This window comes from Dermacentor andersoni, chromosome 2 (genome assembly GCF_023375885.2).
Source record: "Dermacentor andersoni chromosome 2, qqDerAnde1_hic_scaffold, whole genome shotgun sequence".
Taxonomy (NCBI): Eukaryota; Metazoa; Arthropoda; class Arachnida; order Ixodida; family Ixodidae; genus Dermacentor; species Dermacentor andersoni.
Window position 1 is genome coordinate 17,363,323 of NC_092815.1, and position 21,824 is coordinate 17,385,146.

Consider the following 21,824-nt stretch of genomic DNA (forward strand, 5'->3'; position numbering starts at 1 on the left):
GTAAAAGCACTGATGTGCAGCGCTCACCTTCCATAGGTGCCACCGCCATTACCGCTGAGCCGAGAAAACGGCACTGGTGATGCTGGGTCAGCCCCTGCAGACCGGGCTGACAAAGGCAGGGGCGACTCCTCGCTGGTCAACTGAAAGACATCAATGGTGGCCCGGGCTACACTGTCCAACCACGCGTTGACCTCAGCAGGGCTGGCACACTGCTTGTAGCGCAACTGCAGCTCTAGCCACGACACCCGCATGCTCCATTGGTCTAGGCCCAGCAGGACCCGGCTCACCAACTGCCGCTGGTCGCACGGCTCTGCAAAGAGTGCAGGCACAAAAATTTCAAACTGTATTACTTTTTCTTCCACTACTCAAAGGGCAATTATGAGGACTTCTTTATGTGCACGGATTAGAACAGCCAAGCAAATTTTTATTGACCACTATCTGCCTGCACTCATGACATGGTCCATGGTGTTTATTTTTGAAATGTGATCTTCTAGGATGTATGACACAATATGCACCTTAGCATGGCTGCTCATTAAGAGTAATGACCTTTTTTATAAATACCATATAATTACCTGAAAAGATGAATGTTTCTTTACATGTCTCATTTCTTTTGCTACACTGTAGTTGTATATCCCAATAAATGAGTGTTTCATATGTTGTACATTTGCCGATAGGAGACTTACTGCAACCATGTGAGGGCCTTCAGGCACATTCAAGCTGTATGTCGCAGTTTTTCGCCTGGAGGACCCTCGACAAAGTCTGTTGGAAATAAAAACATTTTTGATTCTGATTCTGATTCTTTAAAAAGTACTGACATGAAATTTTTCAACTTGTGATCTTTTTGCATTAAATGAAGCCCAAAATTTCTATGCCTAACAAAAGATACTGGTAAGCATCAGAGCATCCTTGATTACTGTAATACCAATTTCTGTTTCAGTACCAAGGAGGTGGATGTGTCAACTGTGGGATCTCGCTTACACCCTTGGGACCATGCAACCACAGCACAGTAGTGGAAAGAAACCAAAGGGCATTTATTGCACCATCTATAAAACAGGCTAGCTGACTAGCGCATACGAGTGAATGGGAAGGCATCTGCAGGATAGCCTTATGAAACACACTGTCGAGTGCACATGCAGTCCGTCTGCAAGGGCCTAGTTCCCGCAGTCAAGAAAAAGGAAGCTAGTCCAATCGTCTCGTACCCGAGTATCCCTGCCGTCAGATAGAGTTAGCTGTGGAAAACTCGCGCCACCTCTCATACATCTGCACAACTACTGACGCCACATGTGCTATGCAAGAAAACTGAACTCCAGGAGATACGACAGCCATATAGAGAAAACAACATCAGGGGATGCAAGAGAGTCGAGCATCCTCACACATCACAACACAATGGCTTGCTCTGTTTATGTGATCACTACGGCTTCCATACACAGGCGCAGTCAGTAGGAACACTTACAGCACTCTTTTTTAGAGCGCAGCTCTTTGGCGTCCGTTCCTGGGTTTCGCGTCGTCGTCGGCGTTGTCGTCGGCCTCGTAACCAGCTCCGCCCCCCTTTCATCCCCCCAGCGCTAGCAGCGACCGACTGATACCGCTGGATGCCGCTGACGCCGCTAGAGAGTCAAGATAACGTGACTGCATAGAACACCGTCGCCGCCATGCAGAAAGAGGAGGAAAGGGTCCCCCCCCCCCCCTGTTCTTGTGTGGCGGATAGGGTGCTCTTCAGTTGCCGACGCGCCGGTTATTTCACGTAGGCCCCGGCACGTCGACGAATACGTGACCACCTTCCCACGGCTAGACCTGGTTCTTAGTGCTGCGGAAGCGAGGGTATCATATTGTTTGTGTCGGCATCGGCGGCGTTGTCCCTGAAACCAACTCCGCAGCTGGGGTTGACTCACTATCGGCGTCAGCGGCATCAGTCAGTCGCTGCTATCTCTTCCCTCCTCCCTTTATCGTGTTGTCCGCTTGCTGCGCTCGCTTCTGCCCCCATCGTTTGCCGCTGGGTGTACACGCCGCCCCCCTCCCCCCTCTTCCTGCGAGTCTCCGGTTGTCAAAGCGCCGGCTCGAACTTAATTCCTTTTTTCGCTCCTCCTCCAATGCAACCCCTGTGTGGTGGCAATCAGAGAGCCAGATCGGTGGCGGCCGATCTGTATATGTGCACCGCCCGAGCCGAAATTGCCGCTGCCGTTCGCCCTGTGCGGTGGCAATCAGAGAGCCAGATCGGTGGCGGCGGATCTGTATATGTGCACCGCCCGAGCCGAAATTGCCGCTGCCGTTCGCCACTGCGTAATTATCTGCCAGTTCTTTCTGAGCCATGAGCGAGACGACCGATGGAAGTCCTCCGTCTGCTGCTGCTGCTGCTGCTGCTAAACGAGCTGCCAGAGCAGAGGCCCAGCGCCGTCGCCGTCAGAATCCAGAGGTGCGTGCCGCCGAAGCAGACGCTTACCGTCGCCGCCGTCGAGATGATCCAGGAGTACGCGTCGCCGAAGCAGAGGCTAAGCGCCGCCGCCGAGAAGACCCTGCCGTTCGCGCCGCCGAAGCGGAGGCTCATCGCCGCCGTCGAGAGCAACCAGCAGTAAACGAGGCTGAAGCAGAAGCTCATCACCGCCGCCGAGAAGACCCTGCAGTTCGCGCCGCCGAAGCGGAGGCTCATCGCCGCCGTCGAGAGCAACCAGCAGTAAGCGAGGCTGAAGCAGAAGCTCATCGCCGCCGCCGAGAAGACCCTGCCGTTCGCACCGCCGAAGCGGAGGCTCATCGCCGCCGTCGAGAGCAACCAGCAGTAAGCGAGGCTGAAGCAGAAGCTCATCGCCGTCGCAGAGAAGACTCTACCGTTCGCGCGGCCGAGGCCGAGGCCAAACGCAAACAAAGGCTCGCAAACAGTCAGGGTGCAACAAATGCTTTCCGGCGACAGTTTACAGACAATCCGTTTGGAAGTGTGTGTTCAGTGTGTGATCGGCTCTGGTTCCAAAATGACGTGAAACCGCTTCCGGATCGATTTCTTTGCCTCAATCTATCGAAAAGGTGAAACAGCTTATTTGCTGCGCTCAAATTTCGCATTAGGAAGTAACGTAATCGTCGGTAATTTTTTATTGTTGCTTCTTTATAAGCAACACCAATTATGTGTAGCTTTATTGCTACATATTGTCACGTACAAGCTTGTGCCGGTGTGGACAAAAGGACGTTGGGAGGTGAACAGGAGGTTGAAGTGTCTCGAGGATCGGTAGATGGTGTTGGCTCTGGCTACTGAGCTACAACCTTGTAACTGTATATATTATAAATACACATATTTTCTCCCCGTAACAATATCACTGATTTTCCCTCTTTGTCACAACATAAGGCTAACATTGAAGACACCAGGTTGGTTATTTGTAGGAAACTTTAGTATAAAATTAAAATATTCGTGCAGGACTTTTATTGCCACGAATAACTGTGCTGAACTTTTTTGTTGATGTAAAGGTTTTGTAATCAGTATGTCCTTCGCAAAGCAATTTTTTTCACTCAATTTTTAGGCCAATGTGAGTGTGCAGCCAAATAACACTTGGAATCTGTTGTTAAACACACTGTCATGAGATGTTACTAGCACCCCTATTACCAGCGCACGCCTGTTCTAACATCGCCACTTCAAAGCTCTCTTCCATTATCAGCTGTAACCACTATCAGCTATCACCATTACCAGTTATCAAGAAACAGCTATCTTGGTTGTCCAGTCCAGTTCCAATTTCTATGCGGTGTTTATTGCTTGCATATTATTATGTATTTTTAAGCAAATTTATCTACTTTATGCATGTCCATAGATACAGGTAAATACAAAACCACTTATCTGACATCATAACAAGTTTGCCAGAGTTGCCCTTTAGCACTCACTAATTCAATCAAATTCATTCGTGTGCAGGATATGTGATAAGTAGGGGTGTACGAATACTCGAATATTTGATTTCGAATCAAACAGAGAACGGTCTAATAATTCTAGTTGCAAATCGAATATCTAATATTTCAAATAACTAATATCTAATGACCATACCTTGATGCGAGCAGCATTCCCACGACACGCAATCTCTATCGGCACAAGGTTCATTCAGATCGATGATACCAATCGAAACGATTAACGTGGCACGGACAGAGAGAACTAGAACAGCAGCGTGTACAGAAAGCAAGAGGGCATGCGTGAAGATCGGTCTGATTACCCACCGGAAGGCACGCTGATTGCATCGAATACGCAAGTTCAGTGTTCATGCACACAGATTAGCGCAGTTTCGAGCTCTCTACCCGCCGGCAAGCACACAAACAAACTTTGCATGCGTGCTCACAGTAGTTGCCTGCTGGTCGACCCCGGACCCAAGCGTCGCTTCAACAACTGTCAATCTAACCCATACCATGATTTTGCAACTGATCACTGGTGAGCAACCCGTAGGAACATAGTAGCAACACTTTGCGGCCCATTATCACATCGGCCGGCAGCAAATTTTCATCACGGCCACACCATTGGCCACAGTATTGACCCTTTTCCCAGCGATCCTGTGAGCGCTGCCATGTTTGATCACGTGCTGACGCGTCCATTGCTTGCTTCAACTGCTTCCGCTGCCTCCTTGTTTACAATGGGTTTGTACGACACTGGTGCAGCTTAACAAACCTCTGCTTCTGGAGATATCGTAGACGGTGAATGGGTGGACGAAATGAAGCTTTGGCCACAGCTTCAGAGAAGACGTAAAAGTACTTTTGGAAATGATTAAGCTATGTCCAAACGGCGGTAGCAGCGTGCTTGTTCTAAAAGCGGGGCCAAATATGTATTCCAAGCTGTCCAAACTTTCCGCTCATGAATCAAGGTTGCTATCTTTTGCTCTTTATTCTTTATTTGGCGAATATTTTGAAGCAGCAGCTCGTCACATTTCTGACTTCCTCAGTGCTTTCACTATCTAATTATTTTCTGCCAAATCGCTTCCGGGCATGCTGACTTCCAATAATTCGTTCTTGCTGCACCAAAAGTTTGAAACATAGCTGTTTTGTACCTTGTAATACCTTGTAGCAAAGATGTATTATCGCTAGTAACTCACTTACCATTGTGGATCGTCGCGAAACATTCAGCTTCAACCATTCCTGCACTATCCGTGTAGTCTGTCATATATTGCGCGTAAATGCTTAGTGCACATATATTCAAGTGTGTGCCCATTCAGTCATTAAGTTGTTGGCAATAGAGGGGGCATAAGTTTCCGCGCCAGTTGCAGTAGATGTGTGTTAATACTGTGCACGAAACTTACTCTGACAGAAAGCGGCACTACTCCCTTTGTCCCTGTTGAACGAGCGGTACTCACTCTTGCCGACATTGCGAGACTAAAGGTTTTTTTTTTTTCTTTTTCTGAAGGTTAGCGATACAACGCTGGCAGATGAGCAAATTTCTGTATCCTCAAGGAAATCTTACATCTCGAAGTGCCAGTAACACATACGAACAGTTGCAACAGCAGTCTGCGAACTTGGCCACACAGATTCATTCCATTCCTTAATATGCCAGTCACTATCTTTACAGCCAGCTACTACACACTTCTTTAATCCACACGATTCAATCCAGCATGATTAGAGTGCAATGCATTAGCTAAAACACAGTTGCATTTCCGACAGCTGATTGCACAAAAGCAAGGTGGAAGCGGTAGTTGTTTCGTATTCATCCACTATCACTGAGGCTACGTGCGGCACGTCACCGTTAACACCATCTCCTTTCTCTAGAACAAACTGCTCCATGAAAAGGGTCAATAGCCCGTTAGGCCTAATCGGAGACTCGCCGTAGGGTTTCAGCGACTAAAGTTACAACACAGATCTATTCACAGCAGTCACACAACCCTCTGAAAGCCGCCAAACCGCGTCGCCAACGAAAGCGAGTGCACAAAATGACCATTGGCTGTTAACAGCTGCCAACTTTGTCAAATACTGTACGGTGACCCCTCATTCAGAACACCCTTCGTAGGCGAACAACGGTCTGTTTCGGTAGCTTCAAGCTACCCGTCACTAGGCTAGCTCGAAAATATCATGTGACAGTGCGCTGACCCCCGACTGCAAACACATTTACGCAGACAGCTGATGGACAGGGACAAAAAAAAATTTTTCAGGAGTGGGGGAGGACAAACTTGCCGTGGGCCTCCCGACTTCAAAACTCTTTGAGCCCAGACCACATGTACGCTTGCGGATGTGTGCAAGCTCGCGTCTATGCGCCTTCTACCTGCCGCACCTCGCGAGGAATGGCGGTTTGCATCCACAAAGGCGCGTGACAACGCGCACTCACTGGGCCCAGTGAACACATGCTGTCGCGCACATGGAGCCGTGTCTTTGTGGACGCAAACCATCATTCCTCGCGAGCTGCGGCAGGCACAAGGTGTGTAGACGCGAGCTTACGCGCGTCCGCGAGCGTACGTGTGGTCTGGGCTTTATCGCATGCTTGGGTTGCCCCACGTTGGGGCGCCTGACTATGCAGCTAAGGCACGCTAAATTCAACTCTCAGTGAAGTAGATTTATATCATGTAGGAAAGTGCTTCTTCTTTCCTTACTGCGCTGATCTAACAGCTATAAATATATTACAATTACGTTTATAGATATTAAATCATTTTGAAACACTTTCGATAACAAAGTACAAAGAGGCATCTGCCAAGGCATCTATAAAGCTCAGCACCGCACAAGCGGTGCCGCGTGACATCTGTCGTGCAGATTGCCCTCACCAAGTTGACGATAACCCACAGAAACCTCTTGCCATAAAGATGCAACAACCCTCCTGTTTTCTGGGGAATGCAATACCTTCCAAGCAATAGAAGATTGCCATTAAGCCCATTATGGCCCACTATTAAACTGAAAACACCATTGGTATTTAGGTCAACCTCACTATTTCTTCAGCTTCAGAGAGAAAAAAGCACCTAATTCCATTTTACAGACATTACATCAATAAAAATATTTTCAAGACCTTCGTATATGAAATGAGTTATCAGTGTTGACATACAAATTTGGTGTTCCCTTTAATATGAGTAGAGCGTACTATGCATCTCGATTCATAGGCAGCTAGATAAGTTACTGATAGCTAGCAAGGTTCTTGTTAAGAAATGCGATTAGCCTACTGAGCATCTTCAGCATTGTGTTTCTTACACAATATTTGGAAGCATAAAAGGTTGTGTTAAATTTTCTATTATTCAATATCTGGCTTTTTTTATCTTGATTTGATTCAATATCCAATTTAAAATCTACTATTCGGTATTCGAACACCCCTAGTGATAAGACAAAAGGTAAAATAAATGCACTGCAGATGACAAGCAACACGATGTCACTAGAGGTGAAAGACGCTACAAGCTCCACAAAAGTAGTTATCGTGGCCTAGTGAAACTGCATGCTGTATGTCATGAAGCATAACATGTGAACCAAGTAGTCTCCTTTGCCAATGCATAATCAGCAGTGACAAGCTGCCACAGGCTCCCGACATGCTGTCTGTGGCTGCCCATGTCCAGGAAACCGAAAGCACTCAACAGAGAAAGCTGCATGATTGATATGTTGATTGCACCAATGGTCATTCATTGTAAGTATTAATCATGCAAGGCTGTGAAAACATAGTGCCTTCATGCAGGAGGGTCGTAAACTAAGCTTGTTAAAAAAGTACCGTATTCATTCGATTGTAATGCTTTTGTTATGTGTTTTTTTTTCATGCTATTCATTGCTTGAAGTCAAACCTCCCATTACATTCGAATAATGGCAAAATTAACCAATTTAAAACAAACACTCTTAATTCCGCAGCTTTTAAGTGGCAACCTGTACTTTTATATCATGATCTAATCTACGGGCAAGTTGACCAAAATCAAAACTTATTCCTTGTTCAAATCGACAGTGTTTTCAGTGTGCTTGTGACTGGTGTTACGGGTACAGTGCTGAAGTACCCTGCAGTCTTCCATGCTTCGACTCAGTTCATTTGCGACAATATGCCGAACGCAGCAGGCTTGGTGGGGCGCCCGATTTGAAAGAAGCAATTTTGACGGCCAAGAAGCTGGGAAATTCCTTGACATCAATGAGTCAAATACTCACAAACAGCAGGGCCAGTAGGCTAATCACCAGTAGGCTAATCAGTAGGGCTTGGTGGACCTCATCGTGGCATGGCACAGCCTCCCAAATAAAACGGTTATACGGTCTTTCTAGGAGGGCTTAATTTCAGACGAGCTCAATGGCCCAGAAAATTACTTGATTCTTAGGCGATCAGTTTTGAAAATAGTTTAGTTTTCGCAAGATTCAGCCCTTCTTGGCATTGAAACCCTCGAAGTATAAAGCTGACAGCACTCTCTGAACTGTGCGAAAGTAGCGAGCGTAGCAGAGCGCCAGAAACATTGTTACAGGTGCAGTTAATGCCGATGCGCGCGAAATTTTGCGAAAGTGAAACTACAGTCGAACCTCATTATTTGAACATGCTTAAGGGGGGACACGGCTCTTTGCGACGAAAAAATCGCGAAAAAAAACGATTTTTTGAAAACCAAATTTTCAATATCTACAGCTAATATTCCTTTTATTCACCAAGTTTCGAATCTCAGGGAAGAGTATTTCGTCCGCAATATCAATTTATAACATCACTGTGAGCTGAATTCCACGCAAAAACAGCCCTTTTTATCGCGGCGCGTAGCTCTCTTTCTATGCGCGCGATCGCAGCCATCTTGGTCTCGTTGGAAAGAGGAGCTTTCCTCCTTGAATTTCCCGCCAAAATTGACTCCGTCGGTGCGCCAGTGACGTTGAAATCCGGGGAGGAAAAAAAGCCCGAACGCGCGATTCGATTCGTTGACTAGCGCACGTGACCAAAAGCGCGTGCTGTGGTTGGCTGCGCGAGGTTCCCATCGTCTGCTCCACTCCGCAGGCGACGCGACGGCGCGTCTCGTAGGTTTGTTGGCACATGCCGAACGATGTCCGATCCACCGGGGAAGTTCGCCACGAGGCACAAGTTCGCCAAAACGAAGAAGCGATCAGCTTATAACTTTCAAAAGCGCTCCATTCCTTCTGAAAGCATCGAGAGTAGCTCGCCGCCAACCGCAAATGATGCCGAAGCCGCGGACGATGCCGAAGTAGGCCTAGCCAGCTCACAAATGAGTGAAATCGTTACGGACAGCGGCCGCGTTCCGCGTGACACTGCAATGTTGCAGCGTGCGGATTTGTTGCAGAGGGAGATGAATGCTCAAAAAAACTTCAAGTTCTTGCGTCAACGCCAGCAACAAAGCGGGTGTTGGACTTGCTCACTCGCGCCGACGGCGTTGCAGCCGCGCCAGTCGACGCCGAGGCAGGCTTTGCTTTCCTCAGTAGGACTCAGTGAACGCACTGATGTCGTTTGTCAAGTGCAAGGTGTGCGGCGGCAGCGTCGCAGGAGGCAAAAGCGATCGGTAATCTGGCCTTGCCATAAAGATCGTTATCACGTGCGCGTGTTACGGCGATATCGCGTCGGCGTGAAGCTCGACCCGTGTGAACGACAACCTTGCCGCGCGCACGGTGCAAGCCACCGGGAATCGGCGAAAGGTGCTAAACGATGTTTTTGCCGCATTTGGGTGGCCGTGGTCAGAGCGACTACATTCCTGGTGGCTTTTAGCCACTTTCACTGCAAAATAACGCAAAATTATTTCTGTACTTTTGATTAAAAGTGAGTGTATTCCTTTTTTCTCGTTTTCTCAAAACACTGACTTTTGACTTGTTGCTGATTTTCAGCGGCGATATCTCTGCCTTCAAAGCAGATAGAGCCATAATTTTTGTTGTGGCTTGTAGCTGAGTGTGCAAAGTACACAGTAGTAGGGTCAGATTTTCAAATTTATGCTTTAAAAATTTTCAGTTCTGCTTTAGATCAGACAGTAGGATAGCCATAATTCGAACAGTAAAGATTGAATTGCTATAAAATTAGTAATATTTGATGTATCAAAATAGTATTCCTACCATTGTGTTCCTTATGTTTTCTAGTACCCAGGCATGTGCCAATATGAATTTCGTAGCGCGTTTTTTTCCCTATTGTTTCTGCAAATTATGAACAATGAATTTCATTTATCTTCAGAACTAAATGGCCTATTGTAAAAATAATTACATATTTGAAATCAGCACAAAAGTCTTAACAAGAATGGAAAGTTTCATGAATATTGATGGAAAACATTATGCGCATTATTTGAAAAACAGTGTCCCCCCTTAATTCGAACTTTCGGTTTACTTAAACGGACGCTGTTGTCCCGTCAAAGCTATGTGTATTCCAATGGGCGAAAACACCCGGTAATTCGAACATGCAAGCATTTGCGATGGTTAATTCAAACATACTCTGCTTCAACAATGCTCTCAGCAGTGCGCCATATCATGTGGCAATGCCTCCGACTAGCATTCCTCTGACCCCCCCATAGAGGAAAAGCTTAGGAGAGAATTGTGAACGCCGCGCGCGAAGGAAAAAATAAGCCATGGCGGAAATTTGTGCGCAGGCATGTGCAGGCACGCATTACCGATTACTTCTGTTCGTGAAGGGTTAGTGACTTCTGTTAGTGTCACGGTACCGCCATGCACCCCATAGAATCAATGTATAAGAATGTCTGAAATTTCGGACGCCAAAAACCTTTGCCATCTGACTTTCCGGACTTTTGCCATGACCGCAGGTCTGAAACGGCATTAATCGATGCCACCACCGCCGCCATTTTGATTATTGCGCCACCTTGAGCCAGCGCTCTCGCACGCAGATTCACTGGCAGACGTAGCCACACCATGGCAACGCTAGGCCTAGCTACTTCGATGTTCACTACCAAGCTTCTTGCTGTTCGGTGCCATGTTTTTCATTGAAACAATTCGTTGCTGTTAGCAATGGCGCCAACTCCACCTTCGTAATCCTCACCAATGTCTTCGGAGCGCGGAAAGCACAACACGTTGCATAATGCCGGTTCCCGAAGGTCAACTTCGCCCCAATACAGCAATCTTGCACAGTGAAGCATACCAAAAGTTCGAAAGGGCAATTGTCACAGGACATGATATGGTCCCTTTTATTATATGCGCACGCACCCGCTGTCTCCTCACAGTATGAGCACCCATACGCCTAATAACTGACTGTAATTTGTAAATACTTGTGAATAAATCTTGTGGATTTATTCTGGGTTATTGCGGATCTTGTGGACTGATGTGTTAGCTCAGTGCACATTCGCTACTGCACGTAAGTCCTCCACTCAATTTGCTTCCTTTATTTTAACTTCTTTTAATTCGAATAAATTTTTGGTTACTTCGAGTTCGAATTATCGAGATTCGACTGTCCCTTCAAATGTAGTCACCCGATAATACCACCCAAGGAAAACTCTGCCTCCTCCTCAGACGATGATGACGAGTGAAGAGAACTCGGTTCCGAATTGTGATTCCTTGAATAAAAGTACCCTTTCTTTTTCTATTCATCTCACATTACATTCGTGCTATTACTATTTTTATTTCACGTGACTGGAAAGTCGCTCCTTGTGTTACAAACACGGCCTCGTTAGATTTGAGTATATACGGTACATATTTATTAGCAGTGACATAGAAATGTCAGTGCTAACATGTTTCTTCGGCAGGAGTGATAGATTTGCAAGCAACACTGGCAAAAATTCTTAATGTATAGATATGCTATACAAGATCTGGACTGCTAGCGAGCTATGCAAAGACACAAGAATAAGCAACCGAAGTTTATTGCCATTTCGCATCTTTGTACCTAGGCACATGATCCCAATGCCACATGATACTCACCATCTTACTGCTAAGTTTAGAAAGCCTATCTCTTTTACACTAACGCACAGATTATGTATGCTAAATTTACCCACAGTACAAATTATTTACTTGCCCAAAAATTAGCACTCTGAAAAATTCTCTTAGCTTTTACTTGCAAGCACAGCTGTGCCACCACCCTGAAACTTGAGCAAGCTGCAAAGATGCATCGTTCTCCATAGTTGTAACATACAGGAATTGGGACCTCAAAGAAAGCTGTTGCAGTGAATATGTTAGCAATGCCATTTCTACACTTCTGAGCATGAAAAAGAAGAGTTACAGTTCTGATGCTGGTACCTCTTTCATGGGGGCTTGAGCCACCACCTGCTGAGCCACCATTGGCGCCACTTCCCGAACTGCTGCTGCTACTTCCACAGGCACTGTTCCCCACAATGGCACCGAATGTGTCAGCGCCATTGTTAGTTGCACCAGGCGAAAGCCACGAATTCGTGCTGCCACTGCTACCGCCCTTGGGGTGGCAGATCATGTGCAGCAATGTCTCCGCCTGAAATGACAAGCAAACATGTTGACTCGGTGACATAGGAGGCAAAGTAAACATTCGGAAACTATATGCATGCCCAATCCTGGCCCTGACAACTTGTGCACCTGCATGGTCATAGCTGTACAGGCAGGGTGTCTACCAAGTTGACATTTCCAAATTCCCTGAGTTTTCCAGGTTTTCCATGAGTGCCTTTGCAATACAGTAAAACCTCGTTAAACCGTACCCGCTTAAACAGTAGTTTCGGTTTAAAAGTAGTAAAGTCAATTCCCCGACTCAGCGGCCATTGAACATAATGTATTTTGTATCCGCATAAACCGTACCAGCTTATTGCGTACACATCGGTTAAAACGTAGCATTTCCACTTTTCGTCGCGCAAACACGGCGGTGCGTCGTCTCTACCGGGCGGTCCGGCAGAACAACAAGCCTCAGAGATCGGCACAACGGCCTCCAAGCGCCCTGTGCGTTTGCACGTGAAGCCACATCAACATCAACATCATTTCGACGCTGTGCCAGAGAGCGTTGTGGCGTCGTGCAAGCAAGGACTCGCGTCATGCCGAAGCTCGGATAAAAAAGACGCCGGGTGCTCAGCATAAGAGAAAAATTAGACATCGTCCGTGCTATCGAACGTGACACGAAGAAGTCGGCGCTGGCCCGCGACATGGATCTGCTGTTGACTACGGTGTGTGGCATTTGGAATGCGAAGTTGCTCGGCAGTGCTGCTGCAACCGCGAAGAGATGTCGGCTACGAGGTTCGACTTTTCGCCATCGTTGCCTCTGCTGTTGCCGAAGTGTCGACTAGCGACAGTGATGAGGACGACACGGAAGGCGCCAGCACGGGCGATTCAGGCCCGACAGTGGCAGAAGCTGCGCGTTACGTCAGCCTCGTGAATGCAATCGTCGCAACGAGAACAGGGGCGCGATAACGTAACTATTCCAAACGCAAAGTTTTCTGCCCTCCGGCACCCGGCAATGAAAAAGGCCCCCCGGGACTTATGCAGCACTAGTGCACGCGTGCACGGAGACTACGTAACGCCAATGAGGAATCTGCCGTGCGAATGTTAGCCGAGAGGAGGGGAGCTGGCTGAGAAGCTGGCACGCAGCTTGAGTAAGTTTGAGGGTGCTGTCGTCGTGCTAGGCCGCCGTGGCATCAAACGAAAATAACACTTATGTCATGCGAAGTGAATAAATACTGCATGTTTTTTCCCCTTTAATCGCACTCTCTCTGAGTTCCGTTTTCGACAGGTAAGTGGGCGATCTCATGCTATTTCGGTTAAACAGTACTACCATTTCGTACGTAGTTTTTCCGAGCTCCGGCCGACTACGGTTTACCGAGGTTTCACTGTATTCCCTGAGTGACACAGAACTTTGTTTTACGTCAAGACGTGCTCCCTACATCATGTCACCCAATGGTGTCACTCTCTGGTAAGCATGTTAAAAAATAAAAAACAACTTAATGCACAATATTTTCGAATATGAGCTATTTCTATCAACTGATAGCAAGCTGATCGGTTTGAGGCCTGAACTTTATCACAAGTGAGATTCTCTTGCAACAGCTGGTAAGTCAACTTCAACTGCCCTAACATACTCTCAGCCGCACACAACGCCTCAGTGTTGTGTTTCACTGTGCTAAAGAGTTTTTTTTTTTTTTGCTTGGATGAGGGACACCTGCATCCCGGCGTCAGCTAACACTTTGCTTTTAGAGTGCAAACTCCTTCAAAAAAGCAGCGGCATGCTTCCTTTCCCATTCATTTCTCAATGTGTACGTCCTTTGTCTTCTTGTTCTCCTTCAGCTGTGCATTTGCAACACGAACTATTTGAAGCATCCTTTTGGACAGTTGTACAGTCAGCGTCCGATTTTTCCGACTCCCTCGGGGTCGCGAAAGCGCCTGAAAAAATTAATGCATATGTCTTTTACAGCCTTTAAGGACTCAAATCGCCACAGGCACGTCCGAAAAACCTCTGAAGGCCTGCCAGTACACTTATTAGGCATATCGGTACTCGTACTGTGACAGGAGATGGCGGGTACACGCATGCATAATTAAGGAATACGTACTGCGTCCAGTCACAGTTGCCCCTTCCCACACTTGTTATGCTTCACAGCGTAACATTGTTGTAATGAGGCAAAGCTGACTTTCGGGAACCGGCATTATGCAACGCGCCATGCTTTTTGAACTTCGAAGCCAATCGCGATGACCACAAAGGCGGTGTCGGTGCCATTGCTGAGAGCGGCGAATTCTTTCAATAAAAAACACGGCACAGAACAGCAAGAAGCTTAATACCGAACCTCGATGCAGGTAGGCCTAGCATTGCCGCGGTGGTGGCTACGGCTGCCAGCAGATCTGCGTGTGAGTGTGCCGGTTCGAGGCGGCGAGGTTATCAAAATGTTGGAGGTTGTAGCTTTTATTAATGCTGTTTCAGGCCTGCAGTCACGGCAGAAAGTCCGGAAAATCGGACGGTGAAGGGTTCTTGCGTCCGAAATTTCAGATGTTCTTATACATTGACTCTATGGGGTATGTGGTGGTGCCGCGAAGCCATCCAAATTGTCGGGCGTCCGGAAAGTCGGTCGTTGACTTTACACTGGCAACTCCTCCAACCAACGATGCGGCGTCAAAGACCATTCGTTACGATTCCTCTCTGTTACTTGAGCCAGCATTACCGCGAATTTTGTTCCCTTTCAATAAAATTACAGCTAATTTTCCCTGATGATAGCACAAGTTCCCTGAGTTTTCCCTGAGTTTTTCCAGACTACTCAACATCCCTGGGAATTTCCAGTTTTCCCGGTTGGTAGACACCCTGTACAGGTTGCGCAGGACCAGCCAAGCTGTCTTAACATGGATTTTTGCACAGGTATCCCTACCAGAAATGTGTCTTTTTTCTGGACAATAAAACTGAAATGAAATGAAATTATATCTTGATTGCTCAGCTTCACTAAAAATTCTGTATGTAAGAACTTAGTCTTCCGAACCTGAAATGGTGACATGCTGGCATATTGTTGGCAGACAGCTGTGCAACATACAAGTGATGCTTCCTCCTGTTAAGCGTGAGGTGCCAATTTAAGAGCTTATGTTTAGGAGCTTAGTCATGATTCAAATGAAGATTAAGTGCTAGCTGCACATGCTGTGGCGTCCTTCTTATGCATATTTTCAACACAAGAGCCATTTTTTATTTGATATGACAAGTGTGGGGTTGCGCGACCCTCGCGCCTCCCCTGATGTTTTTCCCGCATGGCGCGTCTCCTGTAGTGCGGCTTCGCCGCACACGCGGCGGTCCGAGTGGTACAGGCGCGGTCCGAGAGATGGCGCTAGTGTTGCGCGGCTGCGGGGTTACCCTCGGCGGGAGAGACAAGGCGCGCTCTCTTGGGTTGGAGACAGGAAGCAGCACGGACGTGCCGTGCCGCGGGTGGAGCGACCCTTTTTCCCGGCGGGTCGGGCGCACGGCGTGGACGTCCCACGCGCGCGCAGCGACCCATGCTTCTGCGAGACCGCCTCGCGTGGCGGCCTTCGAGCGCGCCTCCGTTGGCGTGACCGAACACGCGAACGACCAGGCGTTGGGATCCAGCATGGGGCGAACATATTCGCTCGCTCGCGGTGAGTCGGACTTCTAGATTTGTCGCGCGCCCATCGGCATGTTTTGTGGATAGCCACTCGGCTAGCAGGCATTGATCCATGAAAGGTGCAATAAATGCCCTTGTGACTGTTTGCACTACTGTGTTGTCGTTCCTTTGTCCCAAGAGTACGGAGGAGAACTCTCGTATCACCCACACAAGAAAACTGTGCTTGCACTCATTGATTGCAAAAGTAACTGTGCTGCCATTAGTCTGGCAAGGTGTTTTGCAAAAAAGCCAGTCTTACTATACGAAAAGGGTCCATTATGACAACCGACTCAAAAAGGTTAAGCACTTAAAACACCATCAAGCAAGTTTCAAAGCACACCTGTTTGTGTGATAGCATCGGATCCAGCAGCAGGTCCGGTGAGCACAGTACATCAGGGTCTCTGAGGCAGCGTTCATGAATCCACTGCTGGCTGCAGATCTGGCCCAAAGCATATTTGGCAAAATCATTCAGGCCGGCACTCTCAATGCCTGTGCCTCGTGGAGCACCCACGCTGCTTGGATGCCTGCCCAAGCTGGGACTATGCAACATGAGAAAGTCAAGAGAGAGAAACAATATATAAGACACAATTCAGGAAGTCGAGAATTGCATTACGCAGCTCTACTATGTAAAAAGCACTAATAGGGCAACATAAGATTCCGTTACAAGAGTGAGTTTAGACCAGGAGGGGCCAGACTGTCATATTCAACGAGCCACAAAAGTGCGCACCATACTGTTCCAGAGACCCAACGAAACATGGCAATTACTGATCTTAACTTGACGAGACAGTAGACTCTTGTCCCTTGACGTTAACCTTCCCCACATGACTCGCATCTCCTGGCATTCAGCTGTCCCGCATGACACACACGCTGGTGGCAGTCCGTGTCATGTTGTGCACAGCTGCGACGAAAGATGGCTGAGTGTTCAGGTGCGAACGCCAGCTGACAGCGTGGACAATTCAGGCGTGAGAGGAGCTTGCTTTCTCTTATGTTTCCGGATGTTACTGCGTACAGACTGATCAGTGCTCATGGGTAATCTTCACGGGACGGTCCCACATAAAACTTCCTGTTTGGATTCTGAGCATGGCACTTGCATGGGCAAACACAAATGCTCACAGCATCCTCAATAAATCTGCCCCAACATTGCTACAAAACCAGAAGAGAACAAAACACCCCAAGATGGAGCAGTGTTGAGAGGAGAGAAATCTGAGGACAAATTGCTCTTCTAAGATGCACACTGCTAGTGCCACGTGGCGATTTGGACCGCGAGTGCTGCTGCTGGGCTGCTCATGCCAGTAGTACCCTCTCAGAGCTTTTCTTTGCAACAAACGAGCACAAAATTCCGTTGCTTCCGTTAAATAAAATTGTGGCAAAGTGTCCGTTATAAGTGCTCATCTGCTGTTTTCTTCAGGAACCGTGGTAGACCAGCTTTGCTTGCAAGTAGTCATTTACAATGTTTTCGCCCACATCACCTTTAAGCACGAAAATGCTGTCATAGCATGGCACTTGCATGGGCAAACACCAATGCTCACGGATGGTTCCGCACCACATTTAAAAATAAACACAACGCTGTCAAAAAGGTCAATTCCCTGCATATACCTGTGCACAGTTGTGCGCAAGGAATACAAAAAACAACCAAGGAAAATACTTGAAGCAATAGAAATTGACAAATGAAAAGCAGGTGTATCAGCTGCCCCCTTGGTATCATTCTCTGAAAAAGCATGCTGCTACCTTGGACTTGGATTATATCTAGAGTGGGAACCTAAAAATTATAATCTTTGTCTATTTTGGTGTTCTGGGTTTTGTTCACGCCTCACTGCTGTCAGAATGCGTGTGCTTCTCAAGCAACACTACAAAAAGGCAAATATTTGAGCAATAATGCAGTAGTTGCAGTCCAGCACCTGTGTATGTCCTTTTTCTTGTATGTGAACGTGTACGTTTTAAGTGCATTGCTTCGTCAATGTTAAGAATATGCGTTTGATACTGCGCAGAATTTTATGATAATTTAGTGCTGCTGGCAAAATTTCACCTGTAAAGCACGCTTAACCACTGGACGTCTAAACTTTGCAAAAAGGTCAGCCACTCAGTAGCAAAGGGCACAGGTTTGTGGACAGTGAGGGTGCACTCTTTTGCAGGTGCACCCCTAATCCTGAGCTTTTTGCTTAACAGCAAATACAATGAGTGAAGCTGGCACAGGGTCAAATGCCTCGAAGTTTACAGGCAGTTGATGCTGTATAATAGGGCAAAGGTTGGCGAGAACAGACAGCCAGTGGGAATTACTCAGTTTTCCAAGTTAACATGAGCCAAATACACAATCTTTTAGTATAATGGCTTATTAGTCCAATTCCTTACCACTGACAAAGTAATTGTGATGTTCCAACATTTTAGAATAACCCAACTTGGCAATAAATGCATGCGCATGTCATTATTTAACATTCAAAGCTAAGTATTCGTATTTTATTCATATTCGAAAATTTTGATAATCGCACGCCCCTAAAATAAAGCACTAGTCAAAAGTTACCATGCATAAGGTTTGTGCTCAATTGGCTATGCCTGTTACAGCGGACTTGCACCAACGGCCATGTGATGCATCTTACTCAAACAATATTGATAACTCAAAATGAAAGTGCACAACTATACCATTGTTTACATAAACAAGAACACTCACGGGACGCTGAGGTCAAAGTCTGTGTCATCTATTGGGCCAAGAAGGTCGTTGATGCTGGGTTCCCCTTTGCCCTGATTCGAGTCCAGCTTTGCTTTGGCCTCCAAGGCTGGTGTGCTAGCATCGCCTGTAATCACATGCTTTCATCAATATTATGTGATGCCAAGTCACAAGAGATACGACAGAAATGGGGAAATCGGTGTGCTACAATGAGCATCGCCAGCATACCAGTTAATACGTAAAAAGAGACCTTTCATGAAAGGTGCAAATGTGTCTTTTATTAAACAGCATTTTCTCAAACATTTTCCCTTATTTTTTCACATCTGAAATTACACTGTCAAGGTTAAGAAACATTACCATGAAGAAAACCCAGCTGAATGTAGCACTTAGCCTGATTCTTTATCACCGAAGCAGCGTGGAGTCTTGAAGGAACAAGCCAACAGCCTAAACTTATTTAGTGTTTGTCTGTCATGTCCCTTTAATAAAGACAAATATTTAGGCTTAGCTCTTATGCTTTGCCTTATTTGTGAACAAGAAACCCCTGTTCACGTTCCGCTGACAAAGCGAAGGCCATATTCTTGACCTAGGCCTTTTAGGATGGCCTTCACTTTGTGACACAACCTACAATGTGATGTCGCATTCCGATGATGAGCATACTGTCCACTGACTGATCCAATGAATGTATGTTGAAAGTGATATCCCCAGCAAAAGTGCTAGACAAAGACTACAACTGCACCAAGACAGCTTACGTACCAAGCAGCAAGATGGCCTTGAGAACTGCAAGAACTGGCTCAACACGCATGCTGCTGTGAGCAGCTGACAAGAGATGCCGATCGCACGGAGACCGAATGAGAAAGAGAGGTCGCGGAAGGGGTATGGCACTCCCAACAGGCGGCATGGAGTCCACAGTGCGAAAGAGGCGCAGCAGTAAGTGGCATGTCAGCCGGGCACCAGACTCTGCATCCTGGTCTGCGGCTCCACCCACTGCAAGGTAGAACCACCAGAAAAACCCATATACAGTAAAGCCTCAGTAACATGCACACACTAAAAAGGCCATACAAAACCTTTCATAAAAGCTTTCATAAACAAAGAACTGAGAGTTCTTTGTTTTTGCTTCCGTCAAAGGCAGTGCTTAGCCATGATGTCTAATGTAGTCTGGCAAATGGCTGCTGTGAATATAAGTGTGTAGGAATGTACACGAAAAGTGGGGGAATTTCATGAAGTTAAAAGAAAGAGCAGGTGGGCTTTTGAACAAAACTGTAGGCTAGCTGCTTTGAGTAGAGCAATTATACTAGGTTCAGATATTCATGACAGAACTGTCTAGTGACTAAGCAGATCTACAGTGTTCTAAAAATGCTGCACGACTCCTTCAAGCCATAGAGTAGCCTTAAACAGATAACTTACAAAACTGCAGTCAGTGAATGCAGCTTCACCAACTTTAGCATTATTAATTAATGCTTGCCCTGTTTAAGTAAGTCTTTCAAACCATCAGGCCGACACTAGCAAAGGTTAACAACTGCTGTATAAACCCGAGTATATTATAAGCAGCTATCTTGCAAATGTGAATAAAAAAGAAAAAAAAGAACAAATAGCAATTGACCTTTACACATTGCAATCAAGTCTGCTTCTTAACATTACATTCCCTCCAACACCACAAATACAGTAGAACTTCGTTGATGCAACCCCGTCACGTAGGATTTCCCGGTGCCAATGTTCGTGATAGAGAACAAAAAAATTACCCAATACAGTTACCAATACAGTTACCCTTCTTTTTACCAATTCATACGTTCCCAGAGAACACAATCTTTCTGCACCAATGTTCAGCACATCGCCAAACAGCGATTTGCAGGATACATTTTCCATCCGCTAGATGCCATGAAAACAAACAAAGGCAAGAGGCACTCTTGATGAAGAAAAAAACAAGCGGCACTCATTGCAACAGCTTCCCTGCAGTACTCGCCCACCCGTCTCATGTGAAAATACCAACGTGCACTCAGTTTCCTATTCCAGCACCAGCTATTCTCCTCCCGGGTCGTTGCACGGCATATCCACAGCCATCGCAGCCAACCTATTGAGAAAAGCACCTTCATATATCTGTTCCGCAGCACATGTGACGCAATGCCATTGGAAGCGTACTGCACGCTTTTAACATGATAACTCAAATGCGCTACCATTTCCAGTTGCAGGCAGTGCGAAGTGAGTGTCATGTTTCGCTCAGGCGGCATCATAGGCATCATATTCCGGAGTCGCCCACCAGCTCGATTTCGTTCACGGAGCAAGATAACTAAGGAGAGGAATCATCCCAACTGCGCCAGCACAGGCAAGCGCCGATTTAGCCTCGCACATGGCCAGAAGGAAACCATTTTCAAGCACTGCACAGTAGATGGCAAGAAGGTAACGTCGGTCCGTGTCCACGAAACAAGATAGCGAGTGCACCACCGAACGTCGTCTGCTGACCCAGTCAGTTGCTCATTTACAATTGTGCAACGAAGTCATGCAGCTAGTTATCTTGTGCCATGTTCATGACTTCAGCGCTTTGCACATGCTTTTGACATGCTTCGGCACACGGCTGACGAAGCTGACCCGCGAGCACAAAGCCCCAGACTGCGAGACCATACTGGCCCACCGCAAAATCTAGAGGGAGGCCCGATTGAAGTTGACAATGTTTTTAACTGCCTGTGAGAGATGATGCGTTGGGCACACCAGTTCTAGAGTTAGTGCATAGGCTCCCTTTAGAAGCCTAAAGGGAGCCTATGCATTAACTTTAGCCAGTTTGCAGAGCACGAGGCATGGCTAAATCTTATCTGACCATTATCTGACCATGACATTATCTGACCATGAGAGAGGGTAAAGTTTCCCCTCCTGGGTTATCTTGCTCCATGATTTCGTTTCAGTTTCGCAAAGGAAAACAATGTACGTCTTGGGCCGCTCGGGCGCCACCAGCTCACGTGCATTTGTGCCAAGTGGACACATCACCAGTTTCAGTACATCGCCAAACTGTGATCACATGATACAGTTTCCATTCACTGGATCCTATGTAAACAAAAACAGCTGCGAGGCATGCACAATCAGGACCAGCAGTGGCCCACTACAGCAGCTTCCCCACAGTACTTGCCCACCTGACCCAAGCCAAATTCAAGGAACGCAAGCATAAGCTTGCCGAGGCCACAAAAACAACAATACGCATCTTGGGCCACTCAGCCCCCACCAGCTTGGCGCGCATCAGCGTCTTGTGCTGCAACGATTCGTTTAACGTTTCGCATTACAAATGTCAACTAAGTTAAGACTGTCAATTTTCTTGCGACTTTTGATTGGACATGTTCCGGGTTAGTACAATCTTT

General features: G+C 46.9%; 1 protein-coding gene across 6 annotated transcripts in view; it reads right to left on the reverse strand.

The window, feature by feature from the left end:
• The window catches only part of LOC126542835 (mediator of RNA polymerase II transcription subunit 12-like protein), a 232,660-nt gene that overhangs the window by 113,862 nt on the left and 96,974 nt on the right, over nucleotides 1-21,824 (reverse strand). For all 6 annotated transcript variants that reach the window (XR_008615000.2, XM_055077484.2, XM_055077485.2 and 3 more), the window contains exons 25-29: nucleotides 19,237-19,467; nucleotides 18,487-18,610; nucleotides 16,162-16,360; nucleotides 12,025-12,232; nucleotides 28-310 (exon numbers count right to left, since the gene is read on the reverse strand). Coding sequence is in view for 5 of the 6 variants with exons in the window: in XM_055077484.2 (XP_054933459.2) it covers nucleotides 28-310; nucleotides 12,025-12,232; nucleotides 16,162-16,360; nucleotides 18,487-18,610; nucleotides 19,237-19,467 (1,045 nt within the window). In the remaining variant the exon portion in view is untranslated. The remainder of the gene's footprint in view (nucleotides 1-27; nucleotides 311-12,024; nucleotides 12,233-16,161; nucleotides 16,361-18,486; nucleotides 18,611-19,236; nucleotides 19,468-21,824) is intronic.